Source organism: Danio rerio, chromosome 1 (genome assembly GCF_049306965.1).
Source record: "Danio rerio strain Tuebingen ecotype United States chromosome 1, GRCz12tu, whole genome shotgun sequence".
Taxonomy (NCBI): Eukaryota; Metazoa; Chordata; class Actinopteri; order Cypriniformes; family Danionidae; genus Danio; species Danio rerio.
This window is the reverse complement of record NC_133176.1, coordinates 1,320,001-1,345,528: the sequence shown is the minus strand read 5'-3', so window position 1 is coordinate 1,345,528 and position 25,528 is coordinate 1,320,001. Positions and strand designations below refer to the sequence as shown.

Genomic DNA, 25,528 nt, shown 5'->3' with positions numbered 1-25,528 from the left:
TCTTGGTGTAGGTTTAGTAATTTCAGGTTTATGGCAAAAAATACACACTTTTATAGGTCTTTAAAATGAAATAATTCAACATAAATATAGGAGTCTGAGAAATACACACACACACACACACACACACACACACACACAGTTAAAGTCAGAATTATTCGCCTCCCTGTTTATTTTTATTTCCGCAATTTCTGTTTAACGGAGAGCAGATTTTTTTTCAACACATTTCTAATCATAATAGTGTTAATAACTCATCTCTAATAACTGATTTATTTTCTCTTTGTCATGATGACAGTAAATAATATTAGACTAGATATTCTTCAAGACACTTTTATACAGCTTAAAGTGACATTTAAAGGCTTCACTAGGGTAATTAGGGTAACTAGGCAGGTTAGGGTAATTAGGCAAGATATTGTATAACAATAGTTTGTTCTGTAGACTACTGGAAAATAAAATTGCTTAAAGAGGCTAATAATATTGTCCTAAAAATGGTGTTTAAAAAATAAAAAACTGCTTTTATTTTATCCGAAATAAAACAAATCAGACTTTCTCCAGAAGAACAAATATTATCAGACATACTGTGAACATTTCCTGAATCTGTTCAACATCATTTGGGAAATAATTAAAAAAGCAAAAAAAAAATTCAAGGGGGCTAATAATTCTGACTTCAACTGTATATATATATCCTAATAGTATTATTAATTTGTATTGTCTTTTAATATTATTCATATATTTTTATTGAACTTTAATGTGCATGTGTGCTTTTTTGTTGTCTAAAAAAAAGAAAAAGTTAAAGGCTATTTGTGCATTTGTACTGCATGCTTCATATCATGTTCAATGAAAATACTTTGGAAATACAGCTTGATCCCGCCCTCACTCCAGTAAACACCAATCAAAGAAGAGATATAATAAAATAGGCGGGACAATTATTTTGATGCTCTAGCACAGGGGTCTCAAACTCGCGGCCCGCGGGCCATTTGCGGCCCTCAGTGCAATATTTTGTGGTCCGCGCCAACCACTGTACACTGACAGAATCAGCTCCCCGCTCCGCTGATTCAATCCGTACACTTAGCTACCTATCTGCAGCCTGCCACCTACCTAGCTACAGCCTGCATCAGGCCCGTGCAGAGACCGTCCAAAGAGCATGTGCAGGATAATTTTTTTGAAAATCGTGGGGGGGGGGTGGGGGCGTTGTCGTGCGCGTTCTGATCAGCTGTGTTGTTGCACGCGTACTCAAGAGCGGTGTTAGCGCGCGCCTACTGAAGGGCGGGACCGAGGGTGTGTCGCGTCGCGGGGGCACTTTTGATCATTTTGGAAGGGCACTTTCTATGCAAGACTAAAAAGGGCATGTGCACTGCACAGGTTGAGCCCTATGTGTGCACGTGCCTGCCCTGTATCTTATATATATTAGAGGTAGATACAGACTGATGTGACTGGAGTGGGGTGGGGGTGTTTTATTTATACATATATACGCCTTTTTTTTGGTGAGGGAATGGAAGTTTTGAGTGAGTTCCCCCACTTTTTTCCCTAGGACTTCAATAAGTCAAAGTACAGGTCTAGACTTGATGATCATCTTCAAGCCATACTGAGGGTCTCAACTGCTTCCGCTCTAAAGCCAAATGTGGTTCAGATTTGTGAGAAGAAGCGCTGTCAAGTCTCTGGCAGCAAGGAGTAGGCAAAAGATGCCATGTTCAGAAGAACTGTTCATAATCTTCATCAATGTTCTCTTAATGTTCAGGACACTTCATGTTCAGAAGAAATAATTAAAACTGTTAATAATGACATTTGAGGACTTTTTTTGTGTGAAATCCCTTATGCGGCCCAGCCTCACCCAGACTTTGCCTCCTGCGGCCCCCAGGTAAATCGAGTTTGAGACCCCTGCTCTAGCAGTTGTTGTGTTTCTCCAGCAGTGGTGATGTCTGAGCGTGTGCTGGTCATTGGTAGCGGCGGTCGGGAACATGCGCTGGCCTGGAAGTTTGCTCAGTCTCCTCATGTCCAGCAGGTCCTCGTGGCTCCGGGAAACGCAGGAACCGCGAACTGTGGGAAAATCTGCAACTCCGGTAAGAGCTGATCACATCTGACGCTTCAGTAATGCACTCAGTGAATCAATTAATTTAATTAAACATTAAATAATTAAATATTAAAGCTTTATATATTAGGGATGCACCGAAATGAAATTCTTGGCCGAAGCCGAATAATAATGAATTGCTTGGCCGAAGGCCGAATACCGAACGCGGTGTTTTGCGTGTTTTTCATTTAGTTTGCCAATTTTTTCACCATTACAATAATTAAATAGTAAAAATGAGCTTTTTACAATTTTGTGTTGCTTTTTAGAGAAATAAATCAAATAACAAAAATACAATTTCAAAAATATTTATTTAACACTGAACATTTTTAACATTCCAGCAGATAATATACAAACAAAGCACAATATAACTTAAAATAAATAAATTAGTAAAATAAAAAATAAAAATTTTTTATTTGGCCATCTTTGAAGCCCCCCTTCTTGAATAGCCTATGTTAGGCCTATAACTGACAGCTGAAAGAATGCAACTGTATGTCTACAACAACAAATGTGCATTGAATAGTGCAAAAAATGTGGATGACAACAAATGAATAACTGTCCTAGACATAAGCCTAATTAGCCTACTTCTTCAGGAAAAGTGGCAGGTTCTTCTTTATAAAAAGTAGCTTCTCTGCTGTCTCGCATGAAAGTCAGTTCCTTTTCTCATCGATGACATGAGATGCAGCACTAAAAAGTCTCTCGCTGTCGGTGCGCGGCTCATCTGTAGTACAAGCCCGTTTACTCTCTGCGCTGTTTTCATCTCCTGCGCTGTGCATCACCTGACCATCTCCAACACCTAGTGTCTTTCCCAAGTATAACTCGGCCTGGATCATTTCTCGTGTGCGCAGCTTTTTCCCCATATCCAAGCAATGATCTTTATATCGTGGATCAAGCACAGTCGCGATGAAGTACAGGAGTTCTGAGTCCGTCTGACTAAATCGTGCACTGACAGCTTCTAAGAGCGAACTTTTAGCTGTTTTCACTCCGTGGTCTGTTTCTGCCTAATTGTTTAAAAGACGCTTTAGTGCTGCAAAGTAAATGTATGACGTCTGCCACAGATAAGCTTATCTCTTTTGTTATCTGCTCAAAGGGGGCGAGAAGAGAGAGGATGTTCCTCTGGACACTTCAGCAGAACAGTGTCTGCAAACGGCCGTTTTTGCCTTTTTCTCTGACACTTTAAAGTGCTTCCACACTGCTGACATGTTTGCTGCATAAAGCGCGCGCCTCTCAATCTATGCGGGTTACGCGGGTCATTAAAAACGTCATTATTCGGCAAAATTTATTCGGCCTTTTTACTTATTTGGCCGAACACCGAAAGGGCTTTTTTGGCTATTTTCGGCCAAATAACTTCGGTTGCCGAATATTCGGTGCATCCCTATTATATATTAAAAATGTGTTTTTAAATAAATGTATGTTATCATTTTTCTTAGATGTATATAAAATTATTTTAAACATTATTTTACAACTACTGCAAATGTAGAAGTAAATCCAAATAAACAGTTTGCATGTGAATAATTGATGATCATATGTGTTATTTTTGCAGAGGTGTCCGTGAACAATCATTCGATTTTAGCTCAGTATTGTAAAGATCATAAGGTGGGACTGGTGGTGGTGGGTCCAGAAGTTCCTCTGGCCGCTGGTAAGACTCTTCATCTGCTTATTATCATCATGTAAACGTAGAAGAGAGATCTGTGTGTTGTCATTTACTCTGAGCACTATACAGGTGTGTTTAGAGTGCAGTGTGTGTGTCCTGCAGGTATGGTGGATGACCTGACGGCCGCTGGTGTGTTGTGTTTCGGGCCGTCGGCGAGGGCCGCTCAGCTGGAGGCCAGTAAGAGTTTCTCCAAAGCCTTCATGGATCGACACAACATCCCCACGGCCCGCTGGAGCTCCTTCACTGACCCGCAGCAGGCCTGCGCTTATATTCGAGAGTAAACACAAGCACACAACACCATCATGAGCATGCTATCCGCTAGCACATGAAGGAAATTATGGAAAATCGGTTGTAGATGCAGAATTGGCCACTCAACACTTGCACACTTGGTTTTGGGAAATATCATAATCATGATTATTTTGGTCATAATTGTAAATCCCCATTATAACGTGTGTCTGCGTATGTGTTTGTGTGTTCAGTGCTGATTTCCCGGCTCTGGTGGTAAAAGCGAGCGGTCTGGCGGCTGGGAAAGGTGTGATCGTCGCTCAGGATAAAGATGAAGCCTGTCAGGCGGTGCTGGACATCATGAAGGTCAGACTCACTGCAGCTCTTATATCTGCAGCTTCTGTGTGGAGACGGCAGAAATAATTAAACAAAGCATGCAGTTGGATGTTTTACAGTTTATTAAATGCTTCAGTGATTTAAAGGGATAGTTCACCCACAAAATGAAGATCATTTCCTCATGCTCCTCTTCTTCCAAACCTGTTTGAGTTTCTTCTGTTTAAGACAAAAGAATATGTACTGAACAGTGCTGGAGAATGAATGCCTGCAGCCAGTGGCTTCCACGGTATGAAAAACAAATACACTGGAAGTCACTAGCTGCATTTCCACTAGCGCGCTTAAAGTGGGCGAGCCAAGGCTAGTCGCATTTCCACTATAGCTTTCGGGGTCTGATCGGGCCTTTTTTCCGCCCGCCGAAAACCTTGCGCCAAAGTGGGCCAGCTGGGGCTTCGGGGCAGAGTGAAAGAAGAGGCGGACTTTGCAGGAGTCTGGTAAAGATGGCATGCCGCCATTACACTAGTTTGTCGATCGCACATGAGTACATGCAGTAAACAAACAAATAAGGGAAAGAAAACATCTACCTTATAGGCTAGGGGTCTGTTTGCTTATGATCGCCCTTTTGAATGTAAAGGCTCCTACACACCGGGACGTTTTTAGTTTGCGTTTATCGTCAGCGTTTTACGAGACGTTTTTCAGTGTTCAAACCCAAGCGCTTTTCACTGGCGTCAAGCTGAAGAGTATGCTCTTTTGACGTTGGATGGCGCTGCACAACTTTAAGCTTCTGACATCCGCTTATAACACAGAAGAAGAGGAGGAGAGGAAGTTCACACGTTTGTTTATAAAGTTACTGGTGACTCGAACAAGCATGGATGGTTCAAGCAGCAGCTCCAACTCTAGTGATGAAGAAATGATTATTGCAGCTTCACGTTCATGTTACCTCTGGGCATCTTCTTCAATGTGCGCTTGCATTGACAGTTTTGTGCTTGAGCGCCTCCAAGTGCCATTTACTGTAACTTCAGCAGCTTCGTGCACGTGAATAAAAGTGCCGATCTGATTGGTGGAGAAGGTTTTGACTCCGCGCGTCAAAACAAAAAAATGAGCATGAGGCGTTTTTTTTTTTATTGCGCTCTTGCGCCTGGCGTTTTGCGCGTTGGTGTGCACGATCACATTGACACCCTGTATTTAGTTAGGAGGCATTAAACGTCGACGGAAAACGCGAGCAAAAAACGTCTCTGTGTGCACGGGCCTTAACGCTGTTGCATACAATAATAAAGTTTTAATTTATAAGTGACTTTTCTTTGCTGCGTCCTCCTTTATGTTCAATAACACATAATAATCTTTGCACAATATTAAAGACACAGCAGACAGTAAAGGTTTTCGAGAGTTTTTGTAAAGTTTAAAAGACGTGTTTGTGCGCATTACGTGCCTGTATGTGTGTGTAAGACCGAGCAGAAGAGCGCTCTCTTCACAGCTCTGTTCTTGCTGCAATCGGCTTTTTTCCTTTTCTAAATTTATTTTGGAGATATTACACTATATGAACATAACAGAAAGACATACAACTTTTCTAAAGACGTGTGCACTTTTTTTGACTCAAAACAACAGTGCCATATCTTGATAAAATAGCCTGAGCTGCATTGAAATAATTTAAAGAATTACACATATCATAATAAAATCACATTAAATAAATAAACCAACATAAAACAAACAAAAGCTAGCTCTTAGGGTTGGATCGATAGATGATGCCATCGCCGATGCTGTGCCTGCATCGCGATCTATCGCCCCGCCCCTGTTGCAAATTCGCTCACGAAAAATACACATTCAGGCCCTGTTTACACTAATAGGTCTTAGTGTTAAAATGGCATTTTAGAACGAAAACGATCTACATCCACACTGGCGTTTCATCTAGCATTTCTAATCAGCCCTCCTCCCACACCACCGGTGAAAACGCACATCACGTGACCTCACACACACACACAGGCTCAGACACACACATTGTCATGCGCTCGACACAGTGGGTGCATGTACTTTAGTAATTTTAGCGAACACCTCAGACACTGTTGGCTGGTTCCTGTTGGTTGTGCACCTTTTTTACCAACCTAGTTTGTCGACGCCAATATAACGACACCGATCACTCTTGCCTATTCACGCCTATTCACGAGTCCTGCTGAAAAGGTGATTGACAGGCGGTGACTTATCTTTATTCATTTATGATTTGGTTATGGGTAAAACAAAGACCATGCGGGTCAGGTAGTTAAAACGGTAGGCTGCAAATAATTAATTAGTTCTAAATTAATTAATTATTCATAGTTAATTCACTGCTGCCAATGACGACAATGCCATCGTCCATCGCGATGTTTCATATTCGACATCGTACGATGCCAAATTGGTGGCTATCGCCCAACCCTACTAGCTATAACAATTTAGGTTTATACAATACATAAATCAAACCGTTTTTAAGCCATATTAAACTTTAATTGTACAAAGGCCTGTCTGAAAAAAAAGATTTTAAATATTTTCTAAAAACAATAAACACTGAAGAAGGTTTGAAATATTATTTTTGACAGTATTTGGAGACGATGATGTCAATCAAATCCTGCAAACAGAGCATTTATGGGTGAGAGAAAGCAGAAACGAGCTTCTCCTCTGTCTTCAGTCCTGCACAGCGCCGCTTTACAGACACTTCGGGGAAAACTGCAGATACGATATGTGTTCTGTGTCCACAAACAGGTGTTTTTGTGTTTATATGATGTGCTGAAATTTAAAAAATGAAAGCTTAATCAGTGAAGAGCTGCTGAGCGCAACGAAATATAGGCTATATTTTATTACTTGCTCTTATCTGCTGAAACACTGTACACTTTCCTTTACTTAACATCACCGAATAATATGAAACATCCTTAAATTATTCTTTTAAATAAAGGGGAATCACCTATTAACTGTCATATAGCCTGGGGAAAAATTAATATGTGTCAGGTCTCTCCAGAGCATTAGGGCTAAATGTTGGACGGCGATCAAAATGAGGATGTTAAAAAATACATTTCATAGCGAGTTATTACTGGAGAACTTCTGTGGTTTATATTATGGATGGTGCGCTCACTGCGCTGGGTCTCTCTGTTAGTGGCGAGACTACTTGATGCACGATGCCCACAGTTAGTCGGCGAGTAAATGATTATAATGAATGAAATATGCAGGCCTGTGCGTGTAGACTATTCAATGCTGAATAGTAACGTGTCATTTGTTTGTTTGATATCCATCCATCAATCTATCCATTTTGTTTTGTCTCCAATCTGTCATTTTCGGTGTATAACGCTGATGAAGCGTGCTCTGAGCAAAACAAACAGTAGATGAAGTGTGTCGTGCTGCTTTTAACTGTAATTAAAGCAGCAGATCTCTCTGGTAGTGTCAGTATATTTCCAGAGAACTTCAGCAATGATATTCTCCATTCCTGACAGTGATTATTGCACACACGCTGGCTTTTGTTCATGAGTGTCAGTAACTCAGTTCTGACATATTGCATGAGAAATGAGTGACAAAAATGACAAATTCATTAAAAACATTTCTTTAATGGGGCGAGGCAGTGGCGCAGTAGGTAGTGCTGTCGCCTCACAGCAAGAAGGTCGCTGGTTCGAGCCTCGGCTCAGTTGGCGTTTCTGTGTGGAGTTTGCATGTTCTCCTTGCCTTCGTGTGGGTTTCCTCCGGGTGCTCCGGTTTCCCCCACAGTCCAAAAACATGTGGTACAGGTGAATTTGGTACAGGTGAATTGTCCGTTGTGCATGAGTGTGTGTGTGTGAATGTGTGTGTGTGGATGTTTCCCAGACATGGGTTGCGGCTGGAAGGGCATCCGCAGCGTAAAAACTTGCTGGATAAGTTGGCGGTTCATTCCGCTGTGGCGACTAAACCGACAAGAAAATGAATGAATGAATTTTTAAAATAAAATGAAAGAAAAGAAACTTAATTTAATTAAATTAATTTCTTTTTATTTAAATTTGAAATGAAATAAAATGGAACTAAATAAAAGTAATATTTTTTTTTAAATTTAAATTCAATTTTAGTTTTATTTCATTTTAAATATTTTAGATTTTTAATTTAATTCAAATTAATTAAAATATTTTTATCTTTTATTCTAGATTTCACTGATGAACAGAAAGTTAACGCATGCATTGCTGTTGTTGTTGTTTGTATTATTATTATTATTATTATTATTATAGCGTGTTCTTCGTGTTCCTGTTGTGTTTCTTGCTTTCAGGATAAGGCGTTCGGTTCAGCGGGAGAGACTGTGGTTGTGGAGGAGCTGCTGGATGGACAGGAAGTGTCTGTGAGTGTTTCCTGTTCAGACTGATGATGATGATCACATACAGACAAAGTCAAAGTGAATTCACCCTGCTGTCAGTTTCAAATATTTCCCAAATGATGTTGAACAGATTCAGGAGTTTCTCACAGTATTTCTTCTAATATTTGTTCTTCTGGAGAAAGTCTTATTTGTTTTATTTGGGCTAGAATAAAAGCAGTTTTTAATAGTTTTAAAGCCATTTTAAGCTCAATATTATTACCCCCTTCAGCAATATTAGTGTTGGATTGTCTCCAAAATAAACCACTGTTATACAATGACTTGCCTAATTACCCTAACTTTACCCTAATTACCCTAGTGAAGCCTTTAAATGTCACTTTAAGCTGAACACTAGTGTCTTGAAGAATATCTAGTCTAATATTATGTGCTGTCATCATGGCAAATAAATAAATAAATGAATTAATTATTAGACAATATGTTCAGAAATGCATTAAAATGCCTTCGTTAAGCAGAAATTAGGGAATATATATATTACTGAATAAATATGTGTGTTGTGTGTCAGTGTTTGTGTTTCAGTGATGGTGTGACGGTCGCACCGATGCCTCCAGCTCAGGACCACAAGCGTCTGCTGGATGGAGATATGGGGCCGAACACTGGCGGGATGGGGGCTTACTGTCCCACACCACAGGTTACCATGCTCCTACATTACAGTGCACTGCTTTCACATTGCTTTTCTGTTTAAATGCGCTTGACTGAAGTGTGTGAGTGTTTGTGTATCTTTTGCATCATATTCAGCTCTTATTTACCCTGCAGTTGCATGAATACGGTGACCGCGAAATACAGTGACATACGTTTAAGACAATATGCATTTAAATACAGTCTGTACATACATGTAGACAATACACATGACAAAACAAATATATGTATAATACTCAAAGATGCAGATAGACCAGTATTGTACAAGAAAAGTTTTCTGAAATGCATTATAGACGATCTATTTATTCATTTTATTTATTCAGAGTGATTGTCACGGTTGTTGATGTCAGCCTTCGCATCATTAAAACTGCAGCTGTTCAGATGATGTTACGCACAGTTATGAAAGGTGTGTGTGTGTGCAGGTTTCAGATGAACTGCTGCAGGAGATCAGCAGAAGTGTTCTTCAGAAGACTGTGGATGGTATGAGAGAGGAGGGAGCGCCGTATGTGGGTGAGTTTGACCAGCCTCCGGTTATTTCATTACAACACCTGAAGGTTTCTCTAATCTGCATCCAGTTATTCTCAAATCAGCTTCCAATTAAAGTATTCTGCAACGTTTTTAAGTATTGAAAAATCGGCGCCTTGACTGCAGCTCTGCGCAAGACGTTTGACCAGTGGAGAAATAGTCGTGCCCAACTGAGCCTGGTTTCTCTCCAGGTTTTTTAATTCTTCACTTTCGCCAAGTTTGTTTCTCGCTGCTGTCGCCACTGGCTTGCATGTTTCGGGATCTGCAGAGCTGCGCATGGATGGATTTGCTCTTCAGTGTTTGGACTCTCAGTAGTGATTATTAAAGCACACTGAACTGAACTGAACTTCAACTCTGAAAACTGATCTGCACTGTTTCCATTTACTATGATCTTCTATGTAAAGCTGCTTAGACACAATCTTAATTGTAAAAGCGCCACACAAATAAAGGTGAATTGAATTGAATTGAATTTCTAATTAATGCATTTTAAATTATTTTTAAATATTCTAAAATCAGTTTCTAAGTATTTTAAATCACAATTTCTCAGTATTATTAAGTCATTTTCTAAAATCAGTTTGTAATTAGGCAAAAATGTATGTCTATTTAAAGTTTCTACAATAAATTACCATGTCTAAAATCCATTTATAAGTGTTGGAAAATCAGTTTTAAAATCTGCTTCTAATATTTTCCAAAAGCTGCTTTTAATAAAACATACTAAAATAGTTTTTTCTAAAATTTGTTTCTTAAGTAATCTAAAATCAGCTTCTAATGATTCTAAAATCAGCTTCTGATAATCCTGAAATCAGCTTCTGATAATCCTGAAATCAGCTTCTAATGATTCTGAAATCAGCATCTAATGATTCTGAAATCAGCTTCTAATAATTCTGAAATCAGCTTCTGATAATCCTGAAATCAGCTTCTAATGATTCTGAAATCAGGTTCTAATGATTCTGAAATCAGCATCTAATGATTCTTAAATCAGCTTCTGATAATCCTGAAATCAGCTTCTAATAATTCTGAAATCAGCATCTAATGATTCTGAAATCAGCATCTAATGATTCTGAAATCAGCTTCTAATGATTCTAAAATCAGCTTCTGATAATCCTAAAATCAGCTTCTAATGATTCTGAAATCAGCATCTAATGATTATAAATTCAGCTTCTAATGATTATAAAAACAGCTTCTAATGATTCTGAAATCAGCTTCTAATGATTCTGAAATCAGCATCTAATGATTCTGAAATCAGCTTCTGATAATCCTGAAATCAGCTTCTAATGATTCTGAAATCAGCATCTAATGATTATAAATTCAGCTTCTAATGATTCTGAAATCAGCTTCTGATAATCCTAAAATCAGCTTCTGATAATCCTGAAATCAGCTTCTGATAATCCTGAAATCAGCTTCTAATGATTCTGAAATCAGCATCTAATGATTCTGAAATCAGCTTCTAATAATTCTGAAATCAGCTTCTGATAATCCTGAAATCAGCTTCTAATGATTCTGAAATCAGGTTCTAATGATTCTGAAATCAGCATCTAATGATTCTTAAATCAGCTTCTGATAATCCTGAAATCAGCTTCTAATAATTCTGAAATCAGCATCTAATGATTCTGAAATCAGCATCTAATGATTCTGAAATCAGCTTCTAATGATTCTAAAATCAGCTTCTGATAATCCTAAAATCAGCTTCTAATGATTCTGAAATCAGCATCTAATGATTATAAATTCAGCTTCTAATGATTATAAAAACAGCTTCTAATGATTCTGAAATCAGCTTCTAATGATTCTGAAATCAGCATCTAATGATTCTGAAATCAGCTTCTGATAATCCTGAAATCAGCTTCTAATGATTCTGAAATCAGCATCTAATGATTATAAATTCAGCTTCTAATGATTCTGAAATCAGCTTCTGATAATCCTAAAATCAGCTTCTGATAATCCTGAAATCAGCTTCTAATGATACTGAAATCAGCATCTAATGATTATAAATTCAGCTTCTAATGATTCTGAAATCAGCTTCTGATAATCCTGAAATCAGCTTCTAATGATTCTGAAATCAGCTTCTAATGATTCTGAAATCAGCATCTAATTATTCTAAAATCAGTTTTTACTGATTCTAAAATCAGCTTCTGATAATCCTGAAATCAGCTTCTAATGATTCTAAAATCAGTTTCTTATTGTCCTAAAATCAGCCTCTGATGATTCTGAAATCAGCTTCAAATAATTTTAAAATCAGTTTCTAATCATTCTGAAATCAACTTTTAATTATTCTAAAATCAGCTTCTAATTATTTTAAGATCAGTTTCTAATCGTTCTAAAATCAGCCTCTAATCATTCTGAAATCAGCTTTTAATTATTCTAAAATCATCCTCTGATGATTCTAAAATCAGCTTCTAGTCATTTTAAAATAAGTTCCTAATCGTTCTTATATCTGCTTCTGATAATTCTGAAATCAGCTTCTTTCTCTCTCTGAGTATTTTTCATTAGTCAGGCTCTACAGGGCGATCATAAATCCATCATATTATTGTTTTTTTCATACCTGATATTTGACCTAATAGTGATGATTCTGTCATTCTGATCCGGTTATGAACCTGTTTGTCTTTCTGTGGAACATTAATCATTATTGAAAGCATCCGTTTGTTCCACAGAATGTTGATTAAGCAGGATGTGAATCTGTCAATCAATCAGTCACTGATCCTGACAGCTGTTGTTCCTCCTGTAGGTGTTTTATACGCAGGGCTGATGTTGACTGCGCAGGGACCGAGGGTGCTGGAGTTCAACTGCCGCTTCGGTGACCCCGAGTGCCAGGTCAGATTATTATTTTTGTTGCTATCTTTGATCTTTATTTTAATCACAGCTCTGCTGTTGGCAAGCTGAAGCTTTTCTGTGGAAATTGATTCTAATATCGTCTGTCTTTGGCTTGTTGATCCTTGAGGCAAATTTACAGCGTATGAAATATGATCAGAAAATAATAGAGGTCTGAGTTAATGATATGGTGTTCAGATAAAAACACTCCTGGAAAGAGAACATGTGCACCTTTGATCATTCACAGGGATTGAACTGAACTGAATCAACATATAATAATAATGATGATGATGATGTGGTTTTGTTTAGAGCGACTTTTCTCAGCTTTTTCTGCCGACTTGAAAACAATAATAGTGTTTCGCTACAATTATAGTTATTTTATGTATGTATTTATGTATGCATAATAATAATAATAATAATAAAAATAATAATAATAATAATAAGGCTTACGGTGGTGCAGTGGGTAGCACATTCACCTCACAGCAAGATGGTCACCGGTTTGAGCCTCGGCTAGGTCAGTTGGTGTTTCTGTGTGGAGTTTGCATGTTGGTGTGGGTTTCCTTTGGGTGCTCCGGTTTCCCCCACAGTCTAAACACATGCGCTATAGGGGAATTGAGGAGTCTAAATTGTCTGTAGTGTGTGTGTGTGTGTGAATGGATGTATTTGGGTGTTTCCCAGTGATGGGTTGCAGCTGGAAGGTTATCCGCTGTGTAAAACAGATGCTGGCTAAGTTGGCGGTTTATTCCGCTGTGGCGACCCCAGATTAGTAAAGGGACTAACCCAAAAAGAAAATGAAGGAATACTGATAATAATAATAATAATAATAATAATAATAATAATAATGTGTTTTATTTAGAGCTGCTTACAGTATGATATATTTTCAATTATTTTGGTGTTGCTTTGAAACAACAATATTAAAGCTTAATATTAATAATTCTATATTATTGTTACTATTATTATTATTATTATTGTTATTATAGTTATTGTATATTCCTATTATTGTTGTTATTGTTATTATTATCATTATTATTATTGTATATTATTAATATTATTAGGCGAGGCAGTGGCGCAGTAGGTAGTGCTGTAGCTTCACAGCAAGAAAGTCGCTGGTTCGAACCTCGGCTCAGTTGGTGTTTCTGTGTGGAGTTTGCATGTTCTCCCTGCCTTCGCGTGGGTTTCCTCCGGGTGCTTTGGTTTCCCCCACAGTCCAAACACATGCGCTATAGGGGAATTGGGTAGGCTAAATTGTCCGTAGTGTATGAGTGTTTGTGGATGTTTCCCAGATATGGGTTGCAGCTGGAAGGGCATCCGCTGCGTAAAACTTGCTGGATAAGTTGGCGGTTCATTCCGCTGTGGTGACCCCGGATTAATAAAGGGACTAAGCCGACAAGAAAATGAATCAATGAATGAATTATTATTATTATTGTTATTATTATTATTATTTTATATATTATTATTATTAATATTATATTATTATAATTATTATTTATAATAATATTATTGTTGTTGTTATTATTATTATTATTATTATTGTTGTTGTTGTTGTTGTTGTTGTTATCATCATCATCATTATTATAATAATAATTATGGTAATAATAATAATGATGACAGTATATATGCGTGGGTGTGTGTGTGTGTTAATGGAGAGGTTTACTCAGTGTGTGTTGGGACATTAGTCTTTGTGATTGTGTGTGTGTTGTGGGGACGTGAGTAGGGGGGGATTTTGTTCAGTGTGCCTTTTGAGGGGAGGGAGTGGGGATGTTGATTAATTTGTGTATAGAGATTCTGGTCAGAGTGTGTCGTGGGGACCTAAGGTCTAGTTCAGACTGAAGGATTTTCAAAGTAGTGGCGTCACAGATGTTTTCACACTGCATGACTATCTGGGCTAGCGTTTTGTCGCTGCTGTGTTTACACCAAGGATGGGCAAACTTGATCCTGGAGGGCCGGTGTCCTGCATAGTTTAGCTCCAACACTAATCAAAAACACCTGAACATGCTAATCAGTAGGTGCGTCCCAAATCGCATACTTATGCACTATTCTACAGCATTTTGTAGTATAATAGTGTAAGTAGTGTGTTCACACTGAAAACTCAAAAAATTAAGTGCACTTTAATTACCCGGATGATGCACTCATTCAGCCGCTAAAATGAAGTGTGTAATGATGGACACTTCATGCACTTAACGACTACAGGTTTGCTCACATAGCGGAAGGGGCGGAGCTATAGGACGCACATGTTGGATAACTTTATTTATTTTGGATGGTGAAAGCAAAATTCTCCTACGAGAGTGATTATAGCGCCTCCCGATGGTGAATGCAGCAATACTCACGGCAGGTATTATTTGATAATTCGGTCGTTTATTTCACTGATTTGGCAACCGTCATCAGGGAAACGGTTTGAATTTCCGCTTAGTAAAAAAACATTAGTGTGCCATTTGGGACGACAATACATACATGTACTATCCTGTTGAGTGTGTAAGTGCATAAGCACATGGTGCATGAGTGTATAGTGTGCCATTTGGGACGCAGCTAGTGTCTTCATGATCACTAGAAATGTATAAGCAGGTGTGTTTGATTAGAGTTGGATCTAAACTCTAAGGACAGAGTTTGCACACCCCTCGTTTACACTGTAGGATGGATTGGAGACAGCGGGTTTCACACTGCATGACTTCACAATAGGAAGAATCGCCAACAACTTTGTCTTGATCCACAAACTACATCTCGCAACCAAACACACAAGAAGTGACAAGAAAACAACACGAGGTCATGCAGTATATCTTCTGTTATTAACTACATCATGAGAAAGAAGCCTAGTGAGGTAGAACATGTACTTATTTTGAACAAACCCTTTTCTTTCTCGACCCGGTTGTGGTGTTGCTCACATGGCTCGTCAAACAGACTTGGTGCTCCTGACAAATTTACACTAGCTTTTCCTCCATTTTTTGGGTCCAAATAAACTGAAAGTAAGCGCTTTAAACTTCTCCCCTATCCTCCTGCTGGCCTGCAGATACCCACACTAGTGGATGCTGCTCTCTCGTTGGCTGTAGGCGATCGCTGATGTTATTTTCAGTCAGAACTCATTTCACACTGCATGATTTGAGTCGCCGACAGATCCAGATATTAAGCATGTCAAATTCCTCACGGGTGTCAGCGACTCATTTGCGATTCTCTCAGATTGTATCTTTGATAGTTCGCACTGATTGTGTTTGTGTGTATGTGCTGATGTGTGTGTGTGTGTCTCCTTCAGGTGCTGCTCCCGCTGCTGCAGTCAGACCTGTATGAGGTGTGTATGCAGACGCTGCGCTGTGAGCTGGACTCCGCTTCAGTGCAGTGGCTGCAGGACTGTGCTGCGGTGACTGTGGTGATGGCCAGCGGAGGATACCCAAATGCTTACAGAAAGGGTCTGGAGATTAGCGGTGCGTCTCAGATCTTTATCTGGAGTCAGTCATGTATAGACAAGGGCACTGTGTTTCGGTCTTGGACATTGTAATTTTAATATTTATTTTTTCTGATTAAAAATAAAAAAAAAGGTTGATATTTTGTGAGGCTCGACACTGACTTTGACAGCAGATTTAATGTGATAGTACTAGATAATAACAGTAAGAATCTTTCATTTCTTCAGGTTTGTCTCAGGCGTCAGAGATGGGCGTTCAGGTGTTTCATGCTGGCACTGCTGTTAAAGAAGGGGGCGGAGTCATCACAAGTGGTGGGCGTGTCCTGACGGTCACTGCGGTCCGGCCCACTCTGGAGAGTGCTTTACAGAGCGCTAACGAAGGAGTGGCAGCGATCAGCTTTCCTGATGCGGTTTACCGGAGAGACATCGGCCACCGCGCCATCACATACCTCACACACACCAGGTCTGAACACACCAGCTGAACACACTTGAGGATCTGTACTAATCAATTCCTGTTATTTATATGTTAACTTTATATGTGTCTAATAAACAAACTCAGAATTATAATATTGTTTTCTTTTATTAGTGTTGTCTGCAAGTCAAACACTATCAGTTATAATAGTCTCTTCTCATCACTATAATTAGTAACTTAAGTTCAGCATATAACCCAGCTCTCCCTAGCAACCACTAATAACATCCTAGTAACAAGACAGAACACACCCAGAATCCCCTAGCAACCACCTAGCAACCACTGATAACATCCTAGTATCCCCTAGTAACCACCTATCAGCCAGTCTTAACATCCTAGTAACAACATTGAACACACCCAGAATCCCCTAGTAACCACCTAGCAGCTCCTCATAATGTCATAGTAACTACACAGAACACGCCCAGAACCCCACATGGTAACCACCTAGCAACCACTAATAACATCTTAGTAACAACACAGAACCCACTCAAAATCCCCTAGTAACCACCTAGCAAACACTCATAACATCCTAGCATCAACCCAGAACACACCCAGAATCCCCTAGTAACCACCTAGCAACCACTCTTAACATCCTAGTAACAACCCAGAACACACCCAAAATCCCATAGTATCCACCTAGTAACAACCCAGAACACACCCAGATTCCCCCAGTAACCACCTAGCAACCACTCTTAACATCCTAGTAACAACCCAGAACACACCCAGAATCCCCTAGTAACCACCTAGCAACCACTCATAATGTCACAGTAACTACACAGAAAGCGCCCAGAACCCCACATGGTAAGCACCTAGCAACCACTAATAACATCTTAGTAACACAGAACCCACTCAGAATCCCCTGGCAACCACTCTTAACTTCCTAGTAACAACCCAGAACACACCCAAAACCCCATATTAACCACCTAGTAACCACTCATACCATTCTAGTAAAAACCCAAAACACATCCAAAATCCCCTAGTAACCAATTAGCAACCCCTCAAAATGTCATAGTAACTACACAGAACACGCCAGGAAACTCGCATGGTAACCACCTAGCAACCACTCATAGCATCATAGTAACAACACTGAACACAACCATCACCCCCTAGTGACCACTGATAACGTTCTAGTAACAATATAGAACTACTACTCAAAATCCCCTAGTAACCATCTAGCAACCACTCATACCATCCTAGTAACAACACGGAACCCACCCAGAATCCCCTAGCAACCACTCGTAGCCAACGGCGTCGCAGACGGGGTGGTGATCAGGGGTTTCCACACGTCCCCAATCCCCCACCCCCCCGCTCTTCAGTTTGCGATAGCTAGCAGCCCCCCTCCGCCACCCAGAATATACTGTGATGTCCACTTCTCAGGGCACTCATGGTCAAATAGAACAAACCTCTGAAGCGGTGAGAGAACCATATATAATATGCATAGCAGGGGGGCGAAGATTGAGAGCCACTGCTTTACCATGCTTTACCTAAACCCTTAGAGGACTTCTAGAAGTCTCCATAATCCTGGACCAGGTCGTATCCTGAGCAGATACTGTGGTGGTTATGGAGGAGTGGAGAGCAATAAGACTGATTCCTGAAAGACCCCAGTGACAGATGAGTCTCTGTATTGATCCCGTAGGCCAGCCTAGAGAAATAAAGATGAATTGAAATTAGTGTGTGTTGTTGATCTGGATCCACCGATGTGTGTGTGTGTGTGTGTGTGTGTGTGTGTGTGTGTGTTTTCTAACTGTTGTGTTTGTTCCCTAGAGGATTGACGTATAAGGACAGTGGTGTGGACATCGCTGCGGGAAACAGACTAGTAGACATCATCAAACCTTTAGCCAAGGCAACATCTCGTCCAGGTACAGCACGTCCACACACACTCATACACACACATCACCACCGTTACGCACTGCTGACGTTCACATTTTTATCAAAACAAATTTCTGATCCTGTTCGCTGATGATTGACGTTTCTGTTTATCTGCGAAACCTTGAAGTTGTTTGAAGTCGTTTCTGACGGTGGGATTCAGGTTTAAGAGCTTAAGCTTCTTTAACGACATCAATCATTAAGCTGTCGATTTTCCAGCCCATAATTTCAGCCTGTCACGCTGAGACAGCGGCAAACAGACAACATCACATCCACAGGGGTGTACTTGGTAACCTTTATGGAATGAGAGCGGAGTTAAATGGATTAAGCAGAACGATCTCAGGAAACTTAAAAGCATAGTTCACACTAAAGTTTATATTTCTTGTTAAACTACTCGCCCTCAGGACAGCCACCATATACAGTAGCTGCCTTTATTCTTCAGGAGAACAGTTTATGAATGAAAGTTTCTCAGTTAAGGCAGGTGAAGATTTCTCGAGAAATGATTGTGGAGTTCCCCAGGGCTCCCTTTCATCTAATGATTCTAAAATCAGCATCTAATGATTTTAATACCAGATTCTGATGATTCTAAAATTAGATTCTAATGATTCTGAAATCAGCTTCTAATGATTTTAATATCAGTTTCTGATGATTCTAAAATCAGATTCTAATGATTCCAAAATCAGCTTCTAATGATTCTAAAATCAGATTCTGATGATTCTGAAATCGGCTTCTAATGATTCTTAAATCAGCTTCTAATGATTCTAAAATCAGATTCTAATGATTCCAAAATCAGCTTCTAATGATTCTAAAATCAGATTCTGATGATTCTAATATCAGATTCTAATGATTCCAAAATCAGCTTCTAATGATTCTAAAATCAGATTCTGATGATTCTGAAATCGGCTTCTAATGATTCTTAAATCAGCTTCTAATGATTCTAAAATCAGATTCTAATGATTCCAAAATCAGCTTCTAATGATTCTAAAATCAGATTCTGATGATTCTAATATCAGATTCTGATTATTCTAAAATCAGATTCTAATGATTCTAATATAAGATTCTATTGATTCTAAAATCAGATTCTAATGATTATAAAATCAGCTTCTAATGATTCTAAAATCAGATTCTGATTATTCTAATATCAGATTCTGATTATTCTAAAATCAGATTCTAATGATTCTAATATAAGATTCTATTGATTCTAAAATCAGATTCTAATGATACTTAAATCAGCTTCTAATGAGTCAAATATCAGCTTCTAATCCTAAAATCAGGTCTATTGATTCTAAAATTAGCATCTAACAATTCTAAAATCAGCTTTTAATCATTCTTAAATCAGCTTCTACTGATTCTAAAATCATGTTGGAGCCCAGGGCTCTGCTATTATTTTATGTTTTTATGTCTCCACTTGGGTTAATTTATTAATATATATATATATTTTAAATACTTTATGCCAATGAAGAGTCCTTGTAAAATGTGTGCGTGTGCGTGTGTGTGTGTGTGTGTGTGTGTGTGTGTGTGTGTGTGTGTGTGTGTGTGTGTGTGTGTGTGTGTGTGTGTGTGTGTGTGTGTGTGTGTTCAGGATGTAATGCTGATCTCGGTGGTTTTGCGGGGCTCTTTGATCTGAAGGCTGCAGGATTCACCGACCCCATATTGGTGTCAGGGACTGATGGAGTCGGCACGAAGCTGAAGGTATCGTGAACTTTTCATACACTGCAGTGACCGTTTCATCACCATCATCATGGTGTGTGTGTGTTTTTGTGTGTGTGTGTGTTTTTGTGTGTGTGTGTGTAGATTGCACAGGAGTGTGGTGTTCACAGCACTCTGGGTCAGGATCTGGTGGCCATGTGTGTGAATGATGTCCTCGCTCAGGGAGCCGAGCCGCTCTTCTTCCTGGATTATTTCTCCTGCGGTCGGCTGGATGTCGACGTTGCGGCTTCGGTCATCGGCGGCATCGCAGACGCCTGTCAGATGGCTGGATGTGCTCTGTTAGGTCTGTGACACTCACAAATCAACAGCAGAATTTCTGCTTCACTGTTGTTCTCTGCATAGCGTCTCATATGTAGAGTTCAGAAACTGTTGACTTTGGTGCCACCGGTGGCCATACAGTGAACTGCAGCTAATAATTTATCACTCTAATTTATCTTCAAGATCACAAGTTTTTTTTGGTAAAACTTTAGTTTAGCTCATAATCAATGGAATTAATAAACCATTTACGAACATTACTAGCCTAATAATCTACTAATTAGTTTAGGTGCAGGGGGAAAGAAAATAGAGTCTCTACAGTGGAAAAATCATTACACATCCCCATGAAACCCAATGTGTGTGTGTGTGTGTGTGCAGGAGGTGAGACGGCGGAGATGCCGGGTGTGTATCCTCCAGGAGAGTATGATCTGGCTGGGTTCTGTGTGGGAGCAGTGGAGCGCTCCGCTCTTCTGCCCAGACTGAAGGACATCTCAGAGGGAGATCTGCTGCTGGGCGTGTCCTCCTCTGGCATACACAGCAACGGCTTCAGTCTAGTGCGCACGATCCTGGAGCGCAGCGGCCTAAACATCAGCTCACCTGCGCCGTTCGGCCGTCCTGGACAGACTATCGGTACGAGAGAGTGTGTGTGTGTGTGTGTGTGTGTTTTTCATACATCACCTGAATGGGTAGTTCACGCTAAAATGAAAATTCTCTCATTTCTTTCTCATGAAACCTGTAGCCATTGACCTCAATATTATTTTTTTCAACTATGGAAGTCAATGGCTGCCAGTCATATAGGTTTTATCAAAATATCTGCTCAGTCAGAACAATTGGAGGGAGACGTCCTCAACACGCTGAGAATATATATTGTTTTATCAATTCTCAACGACTCATAATCAATTCTTTATGGAATTGACTCAATTCCAAACGCTTCAGAATAGATTGTTTTTGGAATCGACTCTTGATTCTGAACGCCTCTGAATCAATTTTTTTGTCATCGACTCTCTATTCCTTTGATTCTTTTTTTTTTTTTTATAATTTTTTTTAGACCTAGGAAACCATTATATTTTGTAATCGACTCTTGAGTTCTCAACACCGCAGAATCAATTCTTTTAGGAAATGACTCTTGATTCTTAATGCTTTAGAATCAAGTCTTATTCTTTTTGGAATAAACTTTCAATGCTCAACATCAAATAATCAATTGTTTTTGGAAATGACTCCTGATTCTCAACATCTCAGAATCAGTTCTATATGGAATAAACTTTCAATGCTCAACACCACAGAATCAGTTTTTTTGGAATCAACTCCCGATTCTCAACCCCTCTGAATTAAATTTTTTTTATCAACTCTCAATGCTCAAATCAATTATTTGTTAGAATCAACTCTTAATCCTCAAGGCCTTTTTTTGGAATCGACTCTTGATTCTTAACCCCTCAGAATCAATACTTTACAGAATCGACTCTCGAATCCTCAACACCTCAGAATCAATACTTTACAGAATCGACTCTTGATTCTTAACGCCTCAGAATCAATACTTTACGAAATCGTCACTCAAATTCTTAACACCTCAGAATCAATACTTTACAGAATCGACTCTCGAATTCTCAACACCTCAGAATCAATACTTTACAGAATCGACTCTCGATTCTCAACGCCTCAGAATCAATACTTTACAGAATCGTCACTCGAATTCTTAACGCCTCAGAATCAATACTTTACGAAATCGTCTCTCGAATTCTTAACGCCTCAGAATCAATACTTTATGAAATCGTCTCTCGAATTCTTAACGCCTCAGAATCAATACTTTACGAAATCTTCTCTCAATTCTTAACGCCTCAGAATCAATACTTTACGAAATCGTCTCTCGAATTCTTAACGCCTCAGAATCAATACTTTACGAAATTGTCTCTCGATTCTTAACGCCTCAGAATCAATACTTTATGAAATCGTCTCTCGAATTCTTAACGCCTCAGAATCAATACTTTACAGAATCGACTCTCAAATTCTTAACGCCTCTGAATCAATACTTTACGAAATCGTCTCTCGATTCTTAACGCCTCAGAATCAATACTTTACGAAATTGTCTCTCGATTCTTAACGCCTCAGAATCAATACTTTACGAAATCGACTCTCAATTCTCAACACCTCAGAATCAATACTTTACATAATCGACTCTCGATTCTCAACGCCTTAGAATCAATTCTTTGCGTAATCGACTCTCAACTCTCAGTTCTTTACGGAATCGACTCTAGATTCTGAACGCCTCCGAATCAATTTCCTTGTGTAATCGACTCTCGATTCTCAATTCTTTACAGAATCGGCTCTCGATTTTCAACGCCTTAGAATCAATTCTTTATGGAATCGACTCTCTATTGTCAGTGCCCCAGAGTCTTTTTTTTTTTTCCCGATCGTCCCTTTTGCAGTGTGGATTATTTAAAAAAAATGTATAATCAAATCCAGTGTAACGTCTGGTTGTCCTCTGTGTGTATTTAGGAGATGTTCTTCTGACTCCCACTAAGATCTACAGCCGTGCCCTCCAGCCTGTGCTGCGCAGTGGAGCCGTGAAAGCGTTCGCTCACATCACCGGTGGAGGACTGCTGGAGAACATCCCTCGAGTCCTGCCTGCGGATCTGACTGCGGATCTGGGTGAGCAGAGCGACACATCCTATGTGCAGTAGTTGATGTATAATGAAAATATGTATCCTGTCACAATATTTCAACATTTTTATTTTACATTAACCCATACATGCCTCATTTCACAGAGTATTCTGGAGTATTCTTGCTTTCATGAGATAATATCTGCAATTTTTTCATTTTTTTTGTCTCATATTATAGTTTTTATATATTATTAAAATATTATATATTTTATTCATAGTTCTGTTTTATTATTTCAAGTTATTTATGTTTTATAAATTGTCATTTGGTTATTTATATTATATTAGTTATATATTGGCTAACGTATATCTTTGTCTGCGTGTGCGTGTGCGTGTGTGTGTGTGTGTGTGTGTGTGTGTGTGTGTGTGTGTGTGTGTGTGTGTGTGTGTGTGTGTGTGTGTGTGTGTGTGTGTGTGTGTGCGCGTGTGTGTGTGTGTGTGTGTGTGTGTGTGTGTGTGTGTGTGTGTCAGACGCCTGCCGCTGGCGTATCCCTCCGGTGTTCTCGTGGCTCCAGCAGCAGGGCGGTGTGTGTGAGCAGGAGTTCTGCCGCACCTTTAACTGTGGTCTGGGTGCGGTGCTGGTGGTCAGTAAATCAGACGCTCAGAGGGTCCTGCGGCTCCTGCAGGCCCACGAAGAGAGCTGGATCATTGGCTCCCTCACACACAGACACCCTGGTCAGACATATACAACACTACACTACATTACAACACTATACAACCCTGCACTACACTACATGACACCACTACACTGCACTACACTACATGATACGACACGAAACATCAATACAACACTACTACACTACATCATTACACTACACTACACAACACTACTCCTGCAGGCCCACGAGAAAAGCTGTATCATCGGCTCCCTCCGGTCAGACATACACAACAACACACTACACACAAACATTCATAATGGCTAATAAATACATGCGATTCGTGCAACATCATGGCAACAAAAAAATCTGCACAAAAGGCTTTTCTTATTGTTTCAAGTCCAAATATCTGAAAAAAAACAAAAAAAAAACATAAAGAAAAAAAATTATTAAAAAAAAAAAAAATATATATATATATATATATATATCTGGCTTGAATAGTGTTATTGTGTGTGTTTGTTTGTAAAGGAGCAGAGTCTGTGGTGGTTAGAAACCTGGAGCGGAGTCTTCGGGCTGGGCCAGACTGCTCTCCGGACACCTGCATGCTGCGGAACGGATCAGCAGCAGCGGATCAGAACTCACGGCGCAGGACCAGAGTCGCTGTGCTCATCTCTGGAAGCGGTATGTGTTTTAAATCACACACACACACTGGTCAATATCCCAATACACACACACACACTCTGACCAACATACACACCATTTGATGGTTATTATTATGATGATGAGGATGGTTAAGATGAAGATGCCAATGATATTTATGATAAAGATGAAGATGACTATTATGATGTTGATGATGATGGTGATGAAGATGATGATGATGATAGTAATGGCGATGATGGTAATGAAGATGATTATGATGATGATGATGAAGATACTTATGATGATGAGAATGGTGAAGACAGTTATGATGATGAAGATGGCTTTTATGATGATGATGATGGTGATGAAGATGATTATGATGATGATGAAGATACTTATGATGAGAATGGTGAAGATAGTTATGATGATGAAGATGGCTTTAATGATGATGATGATGAAGATGATTATGGTGATGATGAAGATGGTTATTATGATGTGGAAGATGATGACGAAGATGGCTATTATGATGATGAGGGTGATGATGATTATGATAATGATAGTTAATATGATGAAGATGATTAAGATGATGATGATAGAGTGATGATGATGATGAAGATATAATGATGATGAGGATGCTGAAGTTAGTTATGATGATGATGATGATGATGAGAATGATGATAGGATAATGAAAATGGTTTATTATGATGATGTTGAAGATGATGAAGATGGTGAAGATAGTTATGATGATGAAGAAATTATGATAATGAAGATGGTTTATTATGATGATGATGATGGTTAAGATGAAGATGCCTATTATGACAGTGATGATGATGATGACTATTATGATGATGAGGATGATGAAGATGATAATGATAGTGAAGACTGTTATGATGATGATGATGGGTGTTATGAGGATGATGATGATGACGATGATGAAGAGTTATGATTATGATGAAGATGATGATTGTGATGATGATGAAGATGCCGATGATATTTATGATGAAGATGACTATTATGATGTTGATGATGATGATGATGAAGATAGTAATGGTGATGATGGTGATGAAGATGATTATGATGATGAAGATACTTATGATGATGAGAACGGTGAAGATAGTTATGATGATGAAGATGGCTTTTATGATGATGATGATGATGATGGCTTTTATGATGATGATGGTGATGAAGATGATTATGGTGATGATGAAGATGGTTATTATTATCATGTGGAAGATGATGATGATAGAGTGATAATGATGATGAAGATATGATGATGAGGAGGATGCTGAAGTTAGTTATGATGATGATGATGATGATGAGAATGATGATAGGATAATGAAAATGGTTTATTATGATGATG

At 39.1% G+C, this 25,528-nt stretch overlaps 1 protein-coding gene across 4 annotated transcripts in view; it reads left to right on the top strand.

Annotated features, from left to right (window-relative positions):
* Positions 1–25,528, top strand: part of gart (phosphoribosylglycinamide formyltransferase) — a 34,242-nt gene that overhangs the window by 3,618 nt on the left and 5,096 nt on the right. The window contains exons 2-18 of one of the 4 annotated variants that reach the window (XM_073948923.1): positions 1,905–2,057; positions 3,606–3,701; positions 3,819–3,993; positions 4,196–4,307; positions 8,521–8,589; positions 9,125–9,250; positions 9,681–9,768; positions 12,506–12,591; positions 15,833–16,001; positions 16,208–16,442; positions 18,213–18,307; positions 19,897–20,006; positions 20,109–20,307; positions 20,658–20,909; positions 22,773–22,925; positions 23,405–23,608; positions 24,058–24,210. In XM_073948923.1, the coding sequence (XP_073805024.1) occupies positions 1,913–2,057; positions 3,606–3,701; positions 3,819–3,993; positions 4,196–4,307; positions 8,521–8,589; positions 9,125–9,250; positions 9,681–9,768; positions 12,506–12,591; positions 15,833–16,001; positions 16,208–16,442; positions 18,213–18,307; positions 19,897–20,006; positions 20,109–20,307; positions 20,658–20,909; positions 22,773–22,925; positions 23,405–23,608; positions 24,058–24,210 (2,467 nt within the window). In that variant the 5' untranslated portion in view covers positions 1,905–1,912. 4 annotated transcript variants of the gene reach the window in all.